At 38.5% G+C, this 17,557-nt stretch overlaps 1 protein-coding gene across 1 annotated transcript in view; it reads right to left on the bottom strand.

Annotated features, from left to right (window-relative positions):
• Nucleotides 1-2,712, bottom strand: part of grik2 (glutamate receptor, ionotropic, kainate 2) — a 133,946-nt gene extending 131,234 nt beyond the window's left edge. The window contains exon 1 of the mRNA XM_058395936.1: nt 2,571-2,712. Coding sequence (XP_058251919.1) covers nt 2,571-2,688 — 118 coding nt within the window. The 5' untranslated portion in view covers nt 2,689-2,712. The remainder of the gene's footprint in view (nt 1-2,570) is intronic.
• Between the last annotated feature and the right edge of the window lie 14,845 nt (nt 2,713-17,557).

The raw sequence follows: 17,557 nt of genomic DNA, 5'->3' as shown, positions 1-17,557 counted from the left end.
AACTTACATTAAACTGAGACATGAGCTCATATTATAGATTATTAGACATGTTCTGATCTCATACTATAGATTAACAGACAAAAATGTTCGCACATTACTCAATAATTAGCTTGATTATTTACATCACTGCACTATGAGTCACTCGGATTTCTGTGTCTGATGATGTGAAATGGTCAAAATCTCAAAGGAAGTTGTCTAAGTAGTCTGTGTAAATCAAGAACACTAACAGGTTCTTCAACTGGACCAAAGAAGTCTGGGAGAGCCCTTAAAGATTCTACATCAAACTCTGCAACAGAGTGCTTCAGAAATCTAAGAACCCTTAAGGATCTGTCTCTGCTATGGTCTGGTGAGCTTCTGAGTTCCAGTGCCTCACTGGAACAGCTGTAATCACGAGATAGCAAAAAGGGAAACAACAGTGCCCAACTAGGTAGTGGTTAAAATATGATGATCATTTTATTGTTATAAAGTCTAGTAATCTAGTAATGTATCTTGGTGTAGGCCGGTTGTTTTAAACTTGCAGTGATAGATAACAGTTTGATTGTTGAGGTTTGAATGATTTAAGAACCTCAACTCCAGCACTGGAGATCCACTTCTCTGCTCAGTTCTTTTCTGCTAATGAACAAATAATTCATGAGTTGGATCAGGTTGGCTGAGAGTTACATTATGAGCCTGCATTGCAAATGAGGGTTATCCCTCAAGATGCTCTGAGTTTAAATAAGGGTTTGATTTGAACCGAGTTACATTTACACTGATGTGTGAAAGGTGATGTGAGTAGATCTAATGCTTTATCTGTTCAAAATGACACTACAGTCGAGAGATTAGCTAGGCCACTGTTTACTGTTTAGAAGTGGTAAAGACTTCTTGTGCTGTCTCTCTGGGAGAGCCCTTACAAGCACTACATAAAAGCCCAAAACAAGGTAGTTCCATGTAGCTCCAAGAGTACACTATGCTCTTTTCAGGTCAATCTGACCTGTTTTAAAATGTTATATACTGAAGGACCATACACTTTTTTAGACATGAAAAATGATGTGCTTGGCCAGCTTCTGCTGCATCTGATATAGGATACACCCAACTCCACCTCTTTACGATTTTTATTACACAGGTTATCGACCCAAGAATAAAAGCAGATTACAAGAAGCGGTAAAATATCAATTGACCCCAAAAAATTCAATCGACACAAAAAATGACACAAATGAGTGAATTCATTCTTTGTTACATAACCACCGTGTCTTATTTGCACTCGTGCCTGATTACACACTTGCTGGTAGCATCCCCAGACATGAGAGGGACTTTTGTGTGTCTTTACTCTTCCCCAAAAAAACATATCTCAGCTACTAAAAGTCAAGATGACTCATGAACAATACAGCCATTGCTAAGTAGCAAAAATACAAGGGTTAATTATTAAATAAACCTTTAAAAAAAACTCTTGAAGAAAGTATTTTTCTAAGATTGTAGCTATACTCTCCCTCTGTGAAATTGCAAGAGAAATCAGACTGGGAGGCTGTGTCCAGTCCAGCATCAGCCTGCTCTGGCTGTTGTGCTTCTTAAATTAGCAAAGCCTTAAAGCTGGTGCTATAGGCTGATCACTTTGACACGGCACATAATTAAAGCAAACCACAGGCTGCGCTGCTAAATTCCCCTGGGTGTGTTTGACAGAAAAATGATTGTACTGAGTGAGAACCAAAAATAGGAGAACTTCACACCCAGGCCTAGCCCTAAGAGCTACAGCAGCTCCATTTACACTGCATGGTCATAGAATATTTCTTTGCAGTGTCCCAATCGTTTAGGTTAAGCTACATAATATTAGCTTTTCTAACTGGAATATCATTGTAAGTCTATTTTTTTTTAGTCTAAGCCTGTTTGTAATCCAACTTCCTGTGTGTGAGCGCTAATGGTAACGCATGAGCAGGAACAAAGCATGCCTTGAAGGGGTTGCTAATAGCAACATGCGAGAGGAAAAGCTGCTGTATAAAGACTGCACTTCAGAGGTTCTGCTCAGAGCTTACACACACTACTCCAAGATCAGGTAATACACTGCTATAACACTTGAAAAGATGGCACATAACGGTATACTATGAAGAAACAGACCCCACTTTGAAACGGCTGTCAACAATTATGTACAACATTGTAATTCTACAATAAATCTATGAGAATTATATGAAATTATCTTAATTTCTTTTTTATGATTTAGAATTTCACTTAAAGGCACTGAAGGTTATCAGTGGTATAACTGCTAACAGAGTGATAATATAATAAGAGAATAAACTCTGTTTGTGTGTGTGTGTGTGTGTGTGTGTGTGTGTGTGTGTGTGTGTCCGAAGAAAGTACTGCCATTCACTTGAATACCGTCAAAGTACATGCGAAGTAGCTGAAGATGGAGTGTGTAAAATGTATCGATATAAATAAGAGATAAGAGAAATGCAGTTGAACATGGCACACAAAGCCAACCTGTTACAATAATATTATGTGAGTGGCACAGCAACACGTGAACTGGGAAGCAGCGCAAAACTATGGCGACCAAAACAAATCGCCGTCGTGTAGAGTATTTACTCACAGAAGCATGCTCTTACCGAATCTTAAAACGTGTGGCATCCCGCGAGAGTATCCCACACATAACACAAGCAGCAGTAGGATCTTGACGGATCGCCTGAACCTCGCATGAGTTATCAGCGGGGAGGTAATCTTCATGATGCCTGCAATGTACAGCGTTTAATTCCTTTGGATTGCAAAAACTCCCCGCAAATTTGTTCTTTAGTCGTCTAGGAGGGGTGAAGGCCAGCGCTCAGAGATCACGGCATGGTCACGGAGGAGTCGCGCGCTCGCGTCCCGCATCCGTTTCGAGAAAAGCGCCGCGTGTCCTTCCTTCTCACTGCACCAAGGACCAGGCTTCCGACTCGGCGAGCGGCGGGCCATCCATGTCAGGCGGCACAAATCCGGGTGAAATCCATGCGCGAGCAGCCTGCAAGAGAGCAACGAGAAGGATATTGGAGATCCACTACGAGTCGCGTAATTCAGCGCGGATCGCAGGAGGTGAGAGCTTTGTGCTTGAGCTCCGCTCGCCTAATGCAGGCGCTGTGCTGCACTGCTGCGCACCTTCTGACGTCGAGCCGAGATCAGCGGCGGCATGAGAGACACAGCGGGACACATCGGGCATGTTTAACTGCCGCCGAAAACCGCACATCGATCCGCCTCCATAAATCAGCTCCAAACACGGCTCTTTTCTGCCGCGTCGCCTGCCACCAAACGTCCTCGGTAATCTCGCAAATTTTCTCATCAGATGTGGCCCCCGAATCCAGCTTGTCGTAAAGCTATAAAAATCGATCTGTTGATTTTGGACTATAGCCTAAGCCCCGTAAACGGACCCAGAATAAAGATCAAGGCAAAAAGTCAACAGTTTGTATGAGGGTTGTAGTATTGTGGTGATACGCTTGCTGTGGAGATTTTCGGCTACAAGCGGCACACAGCACACGCGTTGTTCAGGGCAACAAATACTCATGTCTTTGTAATTAATAGGCTTCAGTAATGATTAATTGTTACAAAAAACGAGTTTTGACTATAGTTGAGATATGTTCAGTAATAAACAACGGAATCAAATCAGATTTTATGTATTTCAGCGTAAAGTTGTTAGATAGTGATTATAACCAACATGTTGCACTTTATTTTGGCAGTCATACTTTTGGACTTTTAATTTTATCCAATAAAAAGTCCGTTATTGTGCGTTATTTCCTTGACATTACGTGATCTGCCAGTTCACTGAGCGATGTCAAGAGTCCCTTCATACTGTAAACTATAAGATAATGTTACAGGCTCCTATGTTTATTCCACATTTATCGTTAGGATGATTGACGTTGAAATGTATTAAATTATGTAATTTAAATATTATATAAGAATGCACAAGCTGATGTACTAAATGCCGCCTAAAATAACTGCCTTTAAAGGCTGAAGAGATTTCAGGACCATGGACAGCGATAACGAGGCCTAAAGGAAAACAAACGCGATTCTATTGGAAATCAGTTAGATACAAATCCCTATCTTTATTAAAACCACTGAATATATATAATGTAATCAGTAACGACCCTATTCCTTAACCTAGTCCAAGCATATCGCTTTATAACATAGCTCTGTTTCTGTGCGCGCCAGGAGCACGCATATGACTAAGAGGGGATTTCTCAACTGTCACTCCGCTGACGATCGACATTTTCTGCTGGCAGTGGATCCAGAGACTGATTATTTGTATTAACATGAAATGTGAATCCACACTGTTATCAAAAGCCCACATTCTTCACTGTCTATGCAGAATAATGTTTCTGCTTTCTGCATATCAACGTATTTCGCACCTCCTGAGAAAACCTTGCATCAAAATGGCTTAAATAACCATCTAATTCATATAGTATTTGAAACTATACAGCTTACAGGCGTGCTATTAGTAGCGTGGGCATGCAGCATTTAAAAGCCGCCCTTTTGCATTTTTTCCCATCGTTTAAAAAAAATCCTAATGCGTAGGCTATTTTTCTCTCGAGTATTGAACTTTTTGCCTGCTCAAAAGTGGGCTCTTAAAATCAAAACATCCCATGAGAGTGAAGAAAATCTTCCTCAATGTCGAGAGAAAAATCACAGCAATGCCCAATTCCTCTCTGTTCCCTCTGCATATATGAACGAATAAAGCTTTCTTCTTCCATATAGGCAGTGAGAACAGAGACGGAGTGCCCTCGCGCTGGAGCGTCTATAAATTATACGCGTTTTTCGGGGGTTAGCACTGGCACGCAACTCTTATCCTATAATAAGTCTCTGGCTTACATCAAGCCCCACCACCACTTCAATTAAAAGTGCACGTATTATTCTCATTTCTGCCCAGCAGGCTTCATGGTCACTTATGGCTTTGACCTCATCGCCAAAAAAATGTCACATCAACTTTATCCGAATATCTGCGCTAAATAAGCAGGGATATTCGCATATCTGCCCAGACATCTTACTTTTAGTAGATTGTATATGGATAATCTAATCTGCCTCGGTGAGCTGGCAGTCTGTGGGTTATTGTGGGTTTTAATGATCACATCGTATTTTCTCAACGCAAATGATGTGGGGGGGTTTTGGGGGGGTGGGATGAAGCGGGGGGGGGCGACACACCAACACAGGGTCACGCAACACTGGTTATAAACTATCATTCATAACCGTCCGAGATATTTAACACGTCATCATGGCGAGAAATGATCCGATCTAGTTCAGAAGTTTAAATCTAATTTATCTGTGCGTCGTTTCTACGTTAGGTTTTTAAACCGCAACGTGAGTCACAAGTTACCGGATCGCAAGGGCGTCATTTACATTTCTAACATTTTCCTGCTTTTTTTTAAGAGTCTCGTAATGAAAACTGTCAAGTCGTTTAGTTGTAGCTGAATAAATAACGGGATAGCAGTAGACACTTACCTGCTTTGGCAGAAGCAGCGCGAGCTGGAGAGCAGTCTCAGAGCCGGAGGAAGTAGTTGAGCTGTTCCGTTGGAGCGGAGAGGAAAGCGCGCGCTCAGGCTGCTCTCTCCTCTCCGCGTGCGGCCCGTGGACAAGCCACGCCCCCTGTCGGCCAAAGCGCACGCTGCTTAAAGACACGCGGAGACGCATCTGGGGTGCGACCCATCCTCGGGGTGTCTATGAAAACAGGACAATTAACACAGATTTTTTTGCTCTACACGTCATTTCAGGGGGGAAAAAATATTAAAGTGGGATGCCAGATTGTCTCAGTTTTATCTGTGTCATTTTTAATCTTATTGATAATGCATCTACTAATAATGCAATACTATAATGTTTAAATGCATCTAAGGCATGTAATAAAACAAAGAAAGACAGGGTCCTGGCATGTCGTGAGTTTTATATATGGGGTGGCAAGAGGCTAGGAATTTGTTCCTTGGTGAAAAGTAAATGGCCAGTTATGTCTGATTTGTTCCTTGGTGTAAGATGAATGGCCATATAATGTCACTATTGTATTAAGTTCATATTTGCTTTATAGTTCCCAATACACACAGGGTCTGGTCAAAAAAAAAAAAACAGAGCTATCTATGACTTAGTACAGTGAGAGAAGCACAGTGAAGCACCAGGTATCTTTACATCCTCAAAGCTTTGCTTACTGTCTGTGTGGAGTTATTGTGCATTTTCTCCCTGTGTCTGCATGGGTTACCTCAGGGTTCTCTAGTTTCCTTCCATCTCCTAAATACATACCAGAAGATGGACTGGCAACATGAAGTAACTAGGTGTGAATGGGTGAGTGTGTGTGTGGGGGGGTGGATGTGTGTGTTTGTATGTGGGGTTGAGTTATGGGTGTCGCATACAAGGTGTATTTCCATCTCATGCCCAATGTTCTCAGGATAGGGTTAGGGATAAAATGGTTACTAAAAATAAACAAATAAATGATGTAATTGTATATAGAGAGATACTATATAAGAACTCACTTGAACCCTGAAGAGTCAAAAGGTATGCTGCATGTGCTGGGTTAGTAAGAGCACCCTCAGTGGTACTTACCAGTTAGGGCTCTTTAAGGACAAGGCTGCCTTTGAATTTGTTAATTGGTGCAAATTAAATGTCCACATAATGGTATTATTGTATTGCTGTTATAGTTGCTTTATTCTTGTATTACTCCAGGAATTTGGTCAAAAGCACAAAGCACAGTAATGCTGATTTAAATCAACCTGAGCTATTTATGATTTATAAACTCTCCATGCATCGTATAAGAGTAATAGACCTCTCAGTCTAGTCAGAGTTGCGGTGTCATGGTTTATTTCTGCCCTGTGCAATTCATATACTGTAGCTAAGCCCCAGGTAAACAGGAACATCTAGCATATAATGCATGTCAGATGTTTATTTTTATAGTTACGCTAATGGACTGATTCATAAGGTAGTATGTTTTTTGTTTTTTGGCTTCTTTCATTGTCTTATTGACCAAAATTTCTCAAACAGCTAAAAAAAGTGTGTGAAAAGAAAAAGGAAGAAAGAGAGAGACAGTGGGAGAGAAAGATGGTGGGAGGCACTCTCTTTGCCTCTCTCATCTCTTTAATTACAGCCAGTCTTCCATATCGGAGAGGAAATTAATTATTCACCTAATCTGCCGGAGGAAGTAATACCCAACCTGCAAACACACACACACACACACACACACACACACAAATACACACACACACACACACAGGCTATGCAACAAACACCATCACATGAATGAAACTATGAGCAAGTTTCTCAGCACCTGCTTACACAGCAGTCAACCAGGGCTGTAAAATCAGCCAGATTAACCCTGAAACAGATTAAGCAGCATACAAAACAGACCTCAGTGCAACATTTTAATACATGAATGATGAGGAAATACTGTCCTATGTGTATAGTTGTTTGTTACACTACCTCGGTTTTGTGAATATGATTTCCAAAGAGAGAGGGTGGTGTCTTAAAATGTAAAATGTTTTTGAGCAAAAAGTTTATTTGAAAACCTACACACTTGCTACAGTGTATTAGCTGTACATAAAGAAATGTGCTATTATAGGAAAATAATCAATAATGAGGTGCTGTTTACTTTCTTACAACCAGGCTGCAAAGTATTTTACTCTTCTTACACACCAATTTGCCCAGATGTGCATTTTCTTAGTAATTAAAGAATGGCATGTCACACAGTACTTTTGTCCTGTGATGAACTGGAGTATCAGATGGGGTAAATTCTCCCACCATGCACACAGGACAGCCATGCAGAATACCATGACCCTGAACAGGATAATGCTGAAGATAATAGTTTATAACTATAACTAAGTTTATAACTACACAAGACATATTTGTTCTTATCACTTACATTATAGCAGCTATATCCACCTTCTTCTTTTCACTAGCTTGTAATGTTACCAAGGAACTGAATAGCCTTTTGTTTTGAAGACTTTACCCATGATGGAAAGTTTATTACAAAGACAGTTACAAAGCCACATTTACATTTTTCTTTTAATCCATTCATTATTACAGTAACATTATGCAGAGTGCCTGCCATACAAGTGGCTACAGATTAGCTGTTACTATCGGATATGAAATTCCTAAAGTGCTTTGGAATAAAATAATATAACTAACAGACTTTTTTTTTCTTGTGATTGATTACAGGCACACAGTGAGTCAGTGCAGTATAAAACATAATGTTATCAATAGACACACTCTCTAATTTCCATCTATACTGTATGTACAATTCTTTTGGTTTTTAATATACACTGAAGATATTTGGTTTTGAGAGTAAATGAGATATATGAGCTGATATATCAGAATTTCAGCTTTCATTTCTAAGATGTGTTAAATAACCTAGAACATGGAACATTTGGTGGCAGACTACCCAATTTGAGCAAAAGTGAGCAAAAGTATAGAAAGTGATAGTCTTAAAGTAAATACAAGTAAATATTTGGTATAACTGCATCAAGCCAACAATCTACTGACAACTGTTGCAATCTATTTTGTGATGTTTTTCCAAGTTTTTAGCACAGCTTCTTTCAGTTCAGATTTGTTCTGGGGTTCACCTCTTCTTGCTCAGCTGGGGTAATCATGGTTTCAAAAACTTCTGTGGTTCATCTCTGTATTTCTTTGCGAAATACCAAACTGACATTCCGATACTTATGCTGATTACTGGTTTGCATGCTGGTATTGATTTCAGATCTTAAAGTCTTCTTCAAATGGTGGACTGTGATACCTTCACCCCTTCTTCACAGCTCTCACAATATTTCTGTCAGCACCTGCTGTTGTTTTTCTTGGCCAACCTATTTGATGTCTGGTTGTTAGTACACCAGAGGCTTCTTTCTTTTTCAGTACATTCTAATTTGTCATATTGGTTATGACCAGTGTTTGTGTAATTGCTCTGGTTGAATTTCCCTCTTTTCCCAGCTTTAAAATGAAACTTGCTTTTCCCCCTAATAAATAGTCCCTAACAAATACAGTCTTCACAGGTTAAAGCTAGGATTCAAACCAAGAGTAGACATTCAGAGCTATTGATTGCGTGTCATTGTAATAAGTCACACATGGGCAACAAGAAACGCCTTCCAATATTTTTGATCACTAGGAAAATTAGTGAGATCAAACAAACCACAGAGGTTAACACATCTAGATGTAAATATCAGGAAATGAAAGTTCTCATCTATCACCTCATTCCTCTTTTGATCGCCTTCGAATCAAACAAAACACAATAGCCTTACTTTTCCAATACTTTCATGGGGACTGGGTTTTTTTTTTTTTGCTTCCATAACAGTTATTTATACAACAACCCCATTAAAGCCTTCCAGCTTCTTTTGATGTGGGATGGCTTTAATAAGATCTTTTGACAGCAGAATCTTTTGTTAGGTTTTTAATGAGGCCTGGGTGTTCACCACTGGCCCACATGAGGACAGAGGTGGAGCACCCTACAGTCTCGATCAGCTCTCGCCCTCACCACCTGTCATGCCTCTTACTGGAATGTGTCTCCTTAACGTTACTGTGGAAACACTCAAGCACAGTGGGAGAAGGATGGGTTTTTCGATGCCAAATCTGAATACCCACCTAGCACCTCTATACATAAAAACCCACTCAGAGCACCAAGTTTAATTAATGAAAAAAACAAAATACAAAATGTGAGCATAAACAGATGCAACATCATGTGTTCAGTAATGGCTTTGCACTGATGCACATCATCAATAGTTATCAGTCCTTCATCCACAGCTCTGCAGCGCTGTACCTCTGCTTTCAGGCTGCATGTAAGTGGCCTAACACCTGCTTATTTCTAATTCAAGCTTCAACTGGAGAATCGCTTTTATCGTTTATAAAGTAAAGTAGGAGTTAATGCTCCAGTTTTTCAAAACTTGGCTCACACACAGCCACTGGGAAACTGAATGCTTTTCCTAGTGTTTCATAAGTGTCTTGAAATGCATTTCTCTTTAATGCAAGAACTCATAGGTATCTCACAGAAGGTAATAAACCTGCACTGTAATCTTCATTTTGTTGTTTTTGCCATAAAGCAAATTCTTGCAAGCTATTATTTATTTAAATAGCTATTAATAACAGATTCCTAATCATTTATGACCAATACATATTTATATTACAATATACAGTACACTGTTCTGATTCAGGGCATTATTTTGGTACAGTAAATAGTATTACCACTGCACAGCTCCAGGATCCCAAGCTCAATCGTGAGCTCAGATTACTTTCTGTGCAGGACCTCTGTGTCCTCTGGGTTCTGCAGTTTCCTCCATTCTTCCCAACGTATACCAGTTGATAAACTGTCCACTGTAAATGTGTGTGTGCTGCCCTGTGATGGATTGGCAGGGTATAATCCTAACCAATGTTTCTGGATATGCATTGGATCTACAGTGACACTGACCAGTATTAAGTGGTTAAGATGTGAATAGGTGAATTAACCCTAATATTGTAAGCGACAAGCAATAATTTTGGTGAACAGAAAAGCCAAACTCTAAATAACTATGGCTTTCTCTTCCTATAAGTCTGGTTAATAAGAGAGAGAGAGAGAAGATGCTCAACATATACTTGGTCTTCCTACCTTCAAATAAATGTGAAAAAATGGCAGGGAAGAAAAAAAATATATATGTTGAGTGTTGGTTGTGGATGTGAAGCAGCTGCCTTCAGGGCTTCTATTTATCTAATTTCCTTTCCAATGTATTCCCACTTTCCAACTAATCCACCAGGACAAAACATGAAGCCCTAACCCACCAAACCAATGCCTTTAGTGAACTATTGAACACAATTAACAACATTTCAAAGACCATAACTAGGATAAAAGCATTATCTGTTCCTTGTCAGAATCACAAACCAAGTGAAATATCACTAAATACAAATACAGGCCATGTCTGGTGATCAATAATATTCTGAGAAAGTGAAGTTTATTCACTGTACATTTAGGAGTATAATACAGTCTGGATACGAATTCAAGAACCAGTGGGGAGAGGCTGAGCAATCTCAATCTTGATGTCAATCTTAATATGTTGAAAATTCATAAAACTATATATCAGCTGAGAAAACGTGTAATGTTTAAGAATGAATATGTAGAGCATATGTTGTAAATATTAACTACAGCATTAAATCTATGTAGGTTTACTCTTTCTGGTACCTGTTTTTTTAGACACCCTGTAGAATCACGAACCAGTTGGTAGCTAAAACTAAAATCTAGGCATTTTAATATGATAATTCAAGAAAACTATAGGCCATACATGTATAGACTATAATGTTTATCTCTTTTCACTTCAGTTGAGTCTGTAGCTAAACAGTGTAACTGTTCATAGTAAGAAGAAGGTGTTATAGCCATGTTTGATATCAGTCATCTCATATCCTTTCCTTATTGAATCAGCTGCAGGGACCAGAGCCATTATCCCAAGGAGAGTGTTTGTATGGGAATAAAAAAAATAAAAAAACACACAAAAGTTAAAAGGAATGGTGTTGGAAAAATTGTAGTGCTTACTATTTTCAATTTACTTTTTGCCACCCCCACCTCACCCCCTCAATAAAGCAAATTAAAGGTTTCTTCACAGTCTATAATTAGTCGACCCTGACACTAATTAGAAATGCTCTGTGTGCAGTACCACCTCATATGAGAAGCAGATGGAATATTCTCTTTTGTTATCTTCCTCTTCCTCTTCACTAGAGGTATCTATAGTAGACTGGTTAAGAGGCTCAGCAAGATATAACAAGACACAGGACTTAGATAAATAGAATACAGAGAAATTCTGAATATGGGCCTTATGCACACACAAAAAGTCTGAAGAAAGGCTCCATTACAGAAGATAGACCTCCTGACCTCTGAACATGGACAGAAATTTCTCATTGCCTGAATGTCCAAATAATACAGTAGAAACTCATTGGCATGTGGGTAAACAAGCCTAAGGCCCTTGGATTGGTGTCTTAATCAAAATTCATTCATTTTCCACATGACTCAGAAGCTTTATTAAATCATATCACCAAGTGATGTGACACAACCTTTAAAGAAATGTCAGAAAATAACACTCTAAGAAAGAATCTTCATTAAATTAATGCTGACAAAGACCTCCAGTTTTTTTTCCTCAGTTGGACAGTGGATGATGCAAAAAGAGATTTGTTTATTCTTTCGAATTGTTTAATTCTTTTTTGTTTTATTTCTTTCAATTCACTTGAATGAGAAATGTATCTCTGCACAGAACCTGATGTAAGTTGGAGATCTGTTATGTATTGATGCAATATCAGCTTTCAATCATTAGATTCTCACTTTTCCATATACAATATGATCCAAAAACTCTGAAACCTACATTCCCCTGATAGAGATAGGGTTTCAAAAGAATCTGTTCCTCAGACAAGACGAAAATTACACTGAAAGACTTTGCGAGAGACTTTGATCAAGAATATAGGAGAGTAAAATGTTGAGCCAGACCAAATTGCCAGCAGGTAAGAGGGTACAGGAGGCATCAAAATGAGAGCCAAAGTGCATTTAGCTACAACACCAAAAATGGCTGAGTGGATAGGAGAGCAATGGGAAAGGGATTAAAAACCTATCGATCTAGCACTGCAATCATGCCCTCACATTATATGAGCCCGTGTTTAATTCAGGTTTACACTGAGAAGAGATTGAGGTAAAGAGGGTGCACTTGGGAATGAGGTGTAGAAAGAGATAGAATAGAGCAGCACTGTCCTGACGAATTGCCTCCTGCATCTAGAGTCTATCCTATCAGATCTACTTCTCGACCTTAAAATGTCCCAATACACACACACACACTCTCTCTCTCTCTCTCTCTCTTTTTTTCAATCTCTCTCTCTCTCTCACACACACACACACACCCTCTCACAGTAGAGCCTCCAACAGCCTCACCAATAGGCAGTACACCATTCTCATGAAGGGACATAGGCTCATTGCCAGAGAAACAGGCGAAAAATAGAAAAATTGGTGGGAAAAAACCTTTGAAATGATTATTTGTCTGTGTACTCAAAGTGAAGATCACTTTGAGCTTACACGCTTTCAGATATGCTTTCAGCTCGGGTAGCAGCATCACAGTGAGCTGGCTGCACTGACAGAAGTGAGCTTTGTTCTTGAAGAGAGAGAAGTTTGATGCACTAGTCTATGGTCACTGTGATTCGGTTCTGTACTCATATCTGTCTCTAACAATACCCTTTCTCTTTTGTTCACTGCTCCTTCTTCCTCTGTGCATCCACTGATCAGAGACACACCATCCTTTTCTTTTACTGAAATACTCTCGAATGACTTCAAAACAACACTTATGAGCTGCCATACTGCATCCTTCATGTAACACCTGTTTATGTATGTAGAATGATCAGTCTCAGATACACTATGCTACATAGTTATTTTCCCTTTTATTAAAAACATTTGATACCAGCAGTGTAGGATACAGTACATCAGAACCACAGAAAGTGTGTGCTGAAACTACAGGGCAGTTCATTTTTATAGCACCTTTAACAAAACAAAATCACAGACATCAGTGTGTAAACCCCCAGTGAAAAATCCAAGGATGCCTGGGCAAGAATAAAAACACTTCAGAAGGAGCAAAAAGCGTTTGAAGTGACCAAGGCTCAAGGCAGGATGTCTATCATCCTCTGGCTGGCATTGGGGATAATACAGAAACCAGAACATTTAACTTTGCACTGCATTAATATTACACTGCTGAATGGTGCCTAAAGGAAGCTTGGTTATTCAAAAGAAGAAATTATTCCTCACCATAATAACAAAGGGGGGGGGGCATGGGGGCTAAGTGGTTAGCAGTTTTGCCTCAAACCTCTGGGGCTGGGGATCTATTTCCTCTGTTCTGTGTGTGTGCAGATTGCATGCTCTCCCGGGGCTTCCTCCATGTATTCCGGTTTCCTCCCCCAGGTCGAAAGACAGTCATTGAAGGCTGAGTAGCATCTCTAAATTGTCTGTAGTGTGTGAGTGGCTGTGTGCAATTGTGTCCTGCAATGGGTCCAGGGTGTCCCCCATTTTGCACACTCAGGTCCTTCCTTTTTTTTTGAGCAAACTAACCTAATAGCAAACTGAAAGATGGAGATTTACTGTACGGTATTTGTACTTGACACCTGCAACCTATTATGATCGGTTCCTCAATTTTGACAGTGTTGTATATTTTGGCATCAGAAGCATCCTGGATATGATGGATCTGACTTAATCAATAATGTTGCTTCAATCTGCTTCAAAATGCACACCAATGTTGAGCGATTGAAAGCGATTGATTTACTTACAGCCATCAGTTAGATGTGCAAATAACAAAAACTTCCTAAAGTAAGCACTACTGGAATATTCGAATATCAGGGGCAGTTCCAACACTGTTCCTGATATTATACCTACAGTTATAATATATATATATATATATATCGTAGCATCATCTGGATCCTGCATTTGGCCTTTGTTCAAAAGACATAACTGTGAAAATGGAGTCAGGAATGAGTCTCACTCACCAAGCATTAGTCAAGTCAAAGTGGTGACCCTGAAAAAGGCTGATGCAGGAGAGGTCCGGATTGAAATTCGCTCCACATCTTCCCTCTCTCTAGCACCTTGGCGATTCGCCCCCTGACAGATATTGTACAGGCAAGAGAACCGTAAATTGCTTCACTTTACTCTGCCTAAAACATTTATGACAGTGGAATCAGTCATTTACAGTCCAATATTGTTTTAAACTGATTTATATTTTCAGAGGCAAAATGAATTGGGGGAAACCTGGCAAGAGTTTTATTAAAGAGTTCAGAGCTAGAGAAAAATGCAGGTTATTTCTTTGACAAAAAAAAGGAGATGACTAAAACAAATGAATTCCAGGGACGCTTCCTTCAATCTTTAATAGTGCAAAGTATTTTAGAGATATGTGCATATTATTAATCATCTTTCCATTACAAATTGAATGACAGTGTAGTGAAGCATGAGATGTAATTTGCCAGGGTTATGCTTGGCTATGCCAAACCTTAGTGGGCCTGATCATCAATTTCTGCTGCTATTCCAATGAAAATCACACAACTGTGAGTTTGTCAGCAAATTTGGAAGTAGAATATAAAACAATGTTTTATGGGGAGGAGAAAAACTTATTATTGTGGAGATCCTAGTGTTAACTTAGTAGTATTCAAATTAGTGCAGTGTGTTATGGTACAATGATTTTGCAATAAAATGCATAGGCAGAACCTGAATTAATTTTCATGAACACATGGCATATGTTGTATATTTATTAGCGGTGCAGTTAGGAAATTTCGGACACTAAACTGAGCTGTTTGTACTTTCATTGCTTGCAAATAGTGAAATGAAAACTACTGATAGTCTTCCTCAAACTCACAATAGTATGTTCTGAAAAGCATGCCATATTTATTTATATCTGGAACATAAGTAAGTAATTGACATAGGAAACTGCTGTAGCACAAAACACACACACACACACAGACACACAAAACAGGAGCTTTTATAATAAATATTTTTTTAAATTAAAATTAATTAAAATGAATTATTTTTTGTAACAATGCAGTAACATGACATTTATTATTATTATTATTATTATTATTATTATTATTATTATTATTTCTGTTAAACAGTTTATTGAACACTTTACATTTACGTGTGTGATCTTGACCTTATGCAACTGAAGTGATCCACTTTTCCACTAGGTTGAATTTTTTTTATTTTAAAAAAGAAGTAAATGGATTGTAGACATAGCCAGCTATAGTTCTGTCTAATGTGGCAGTTCAACTTATTTTAATACTCTTTGGGGACACAGTGCTCCAATTTTTTTTTTCCACAGCCATTCAACAGTTAGTTCCAGGGCACACAGAACATATTATTTAAGAAAGTCAGTGAAATAGTTACAAACACTCGCAAAGAAGTGGAATTTTGTTTGTATTCGTTTCTTTTACAGTTTTACTTTGTCACTAAGAAAACTCGCGTGCAATAAACACTATGGCAGTCTAAACTGTCGACAACACTCTCTTTTTTCTCCACTTCTTTGAATTTACTGTGTTTGTCATGATGACTTGCTTAGTGTGTGAGAAAGAGAGCTCATTTGTAGTTAGTCTCAGCTCCCCATCTCTCAAGCCTGAGTTGATGGAGTGATTCTTACCTGTGATGTGCTTGAGAAAGCTATTGTGCTGTGCTGATGGATGGAGTTTCACGGTGCAATGGGGTCTGGCCGTTTGGAGGCCTTAAATCAATCTGCTCATTTGTGTCTTTGTCGGGTTGATCATCGAAAAGTGCAGTTGAGAGGCTGGAGGATGACTCTCCTCCATGCTGAGCAGTACATTTTCATTAAAATGCCCACTGTATCTTGTCTAAGAACTAAGCTCTCTGGTGCTACGTGCATCTGTCAAAATGATCAGAGCTCTTTGTGCCTTTACTGCTCAGTGTCTTAAATCACTTATTACTTTTTCCACAAATCGATTGAGCGAATGCTGTGAAAATGTTTGAAAATCATGGTGCAAAAGGAAATGTGTAAATATCATTGCCAATACTAGAGATTTGCTTTTGTTTTATGATTCAAGCTAATTGGCAGGCAGATTCGTTTTTTTTATGGTAGTGTGCTCAGTAAGAAGGGTGTCTTAATGTACTCTTTAATGTACTCGGAAGTCTGGCAAAATATTTTATTGAGAAGTGAGCACAGTGAGCATATGTTACAGTAGCCTAGATGTGGGTTAATTTTATTTATAAATAGAACGCCTGAGAGCAAATCAGGAGTCAAACAGTTAAATAAAAAGTTTGAAAAGTCTTTTAATATCAGAGTAACTGCTGGATAGCTTCTTCAGTTCACTTCAGCTTATTGCTAATTGCTAAGTAAAATCTGTTTAGATGCTGAGCAAAGGTTACCCAAAGTCAATGATCACTTAATATATAGCAATATATATGATATATATATGATATAAATAAAGTATTAATGTAGGGAAGGAGCTGTCTAGCTAATCCTTGTCAATAATCTTGACATTATGAAATGTTGCTTGGGGATTTTTTTGGTATGAAATCATCTATGTATGCATGTCTAGTGTGGTTAAAAGCCATATTTAAATGCAGAAGTAAGTATTGTTTTATTTGTTGCACGATTTCAGTTTGTATTTTATGATCAGAGCCGCTATGTTAGCTTCACAATCAGCAGATGGATTGCAATATTTTGTATTAGAGCTTGCCAGGATTTGATCTCATCACTTCCTGACAACAGAAGAGAATTTGATTGAAGAGGATTTAAAGTTGTTTCTGTATGTACAAAATGAATTGCATTATAAAACACGTTCAAAATACATTATATAGCAGGTGAAAACTTCACATTTAAATCTAATATGTAATATTTCATTCAAAATTATAATTTAATTTATTAAATTATACTTATATTTATACTCTACACTCTATATAAACTATATACTGTATATATTTATATGTTTGTAAACATATAATTATTAGTTCATCTTAAAGTATGATTCCTGGTACCTATTATATATATATATATATATATATATAGTATGTCAAAAGAAACTTATTGTACAGGTTCACCGTGATGTCCAGGATCGAGGCAGCGTGAACAGAGCGAGATCGTATTATAGCACCCACAACAACTAGCTCTTGTTAAAAGCAAGTCAGATTCTTCTTTCTCTA

Source organism: Hemibagrus wyckioides, linkage group LG01 (genome assembly GCF_019097595.1).
Source record: "Hemibagrus wyckioides isolate EC202008001 linkage group LG01, SWU_Hwy_1.0, whole genome shotgun sequence".
In the NCBI taxonomy this organism is placed as follows: Eukaryota; Metazoa; Chordata; class Actinopteri; order Siluriformes; family Bagridae; genus Hemibagrus; species Hemibagrus wyckioides.
The sequence above is the reverse complement of the archived record's forward strand: the minus strand, read 5'-3'. Positions and strand labels throughout refer to the sequence as shown.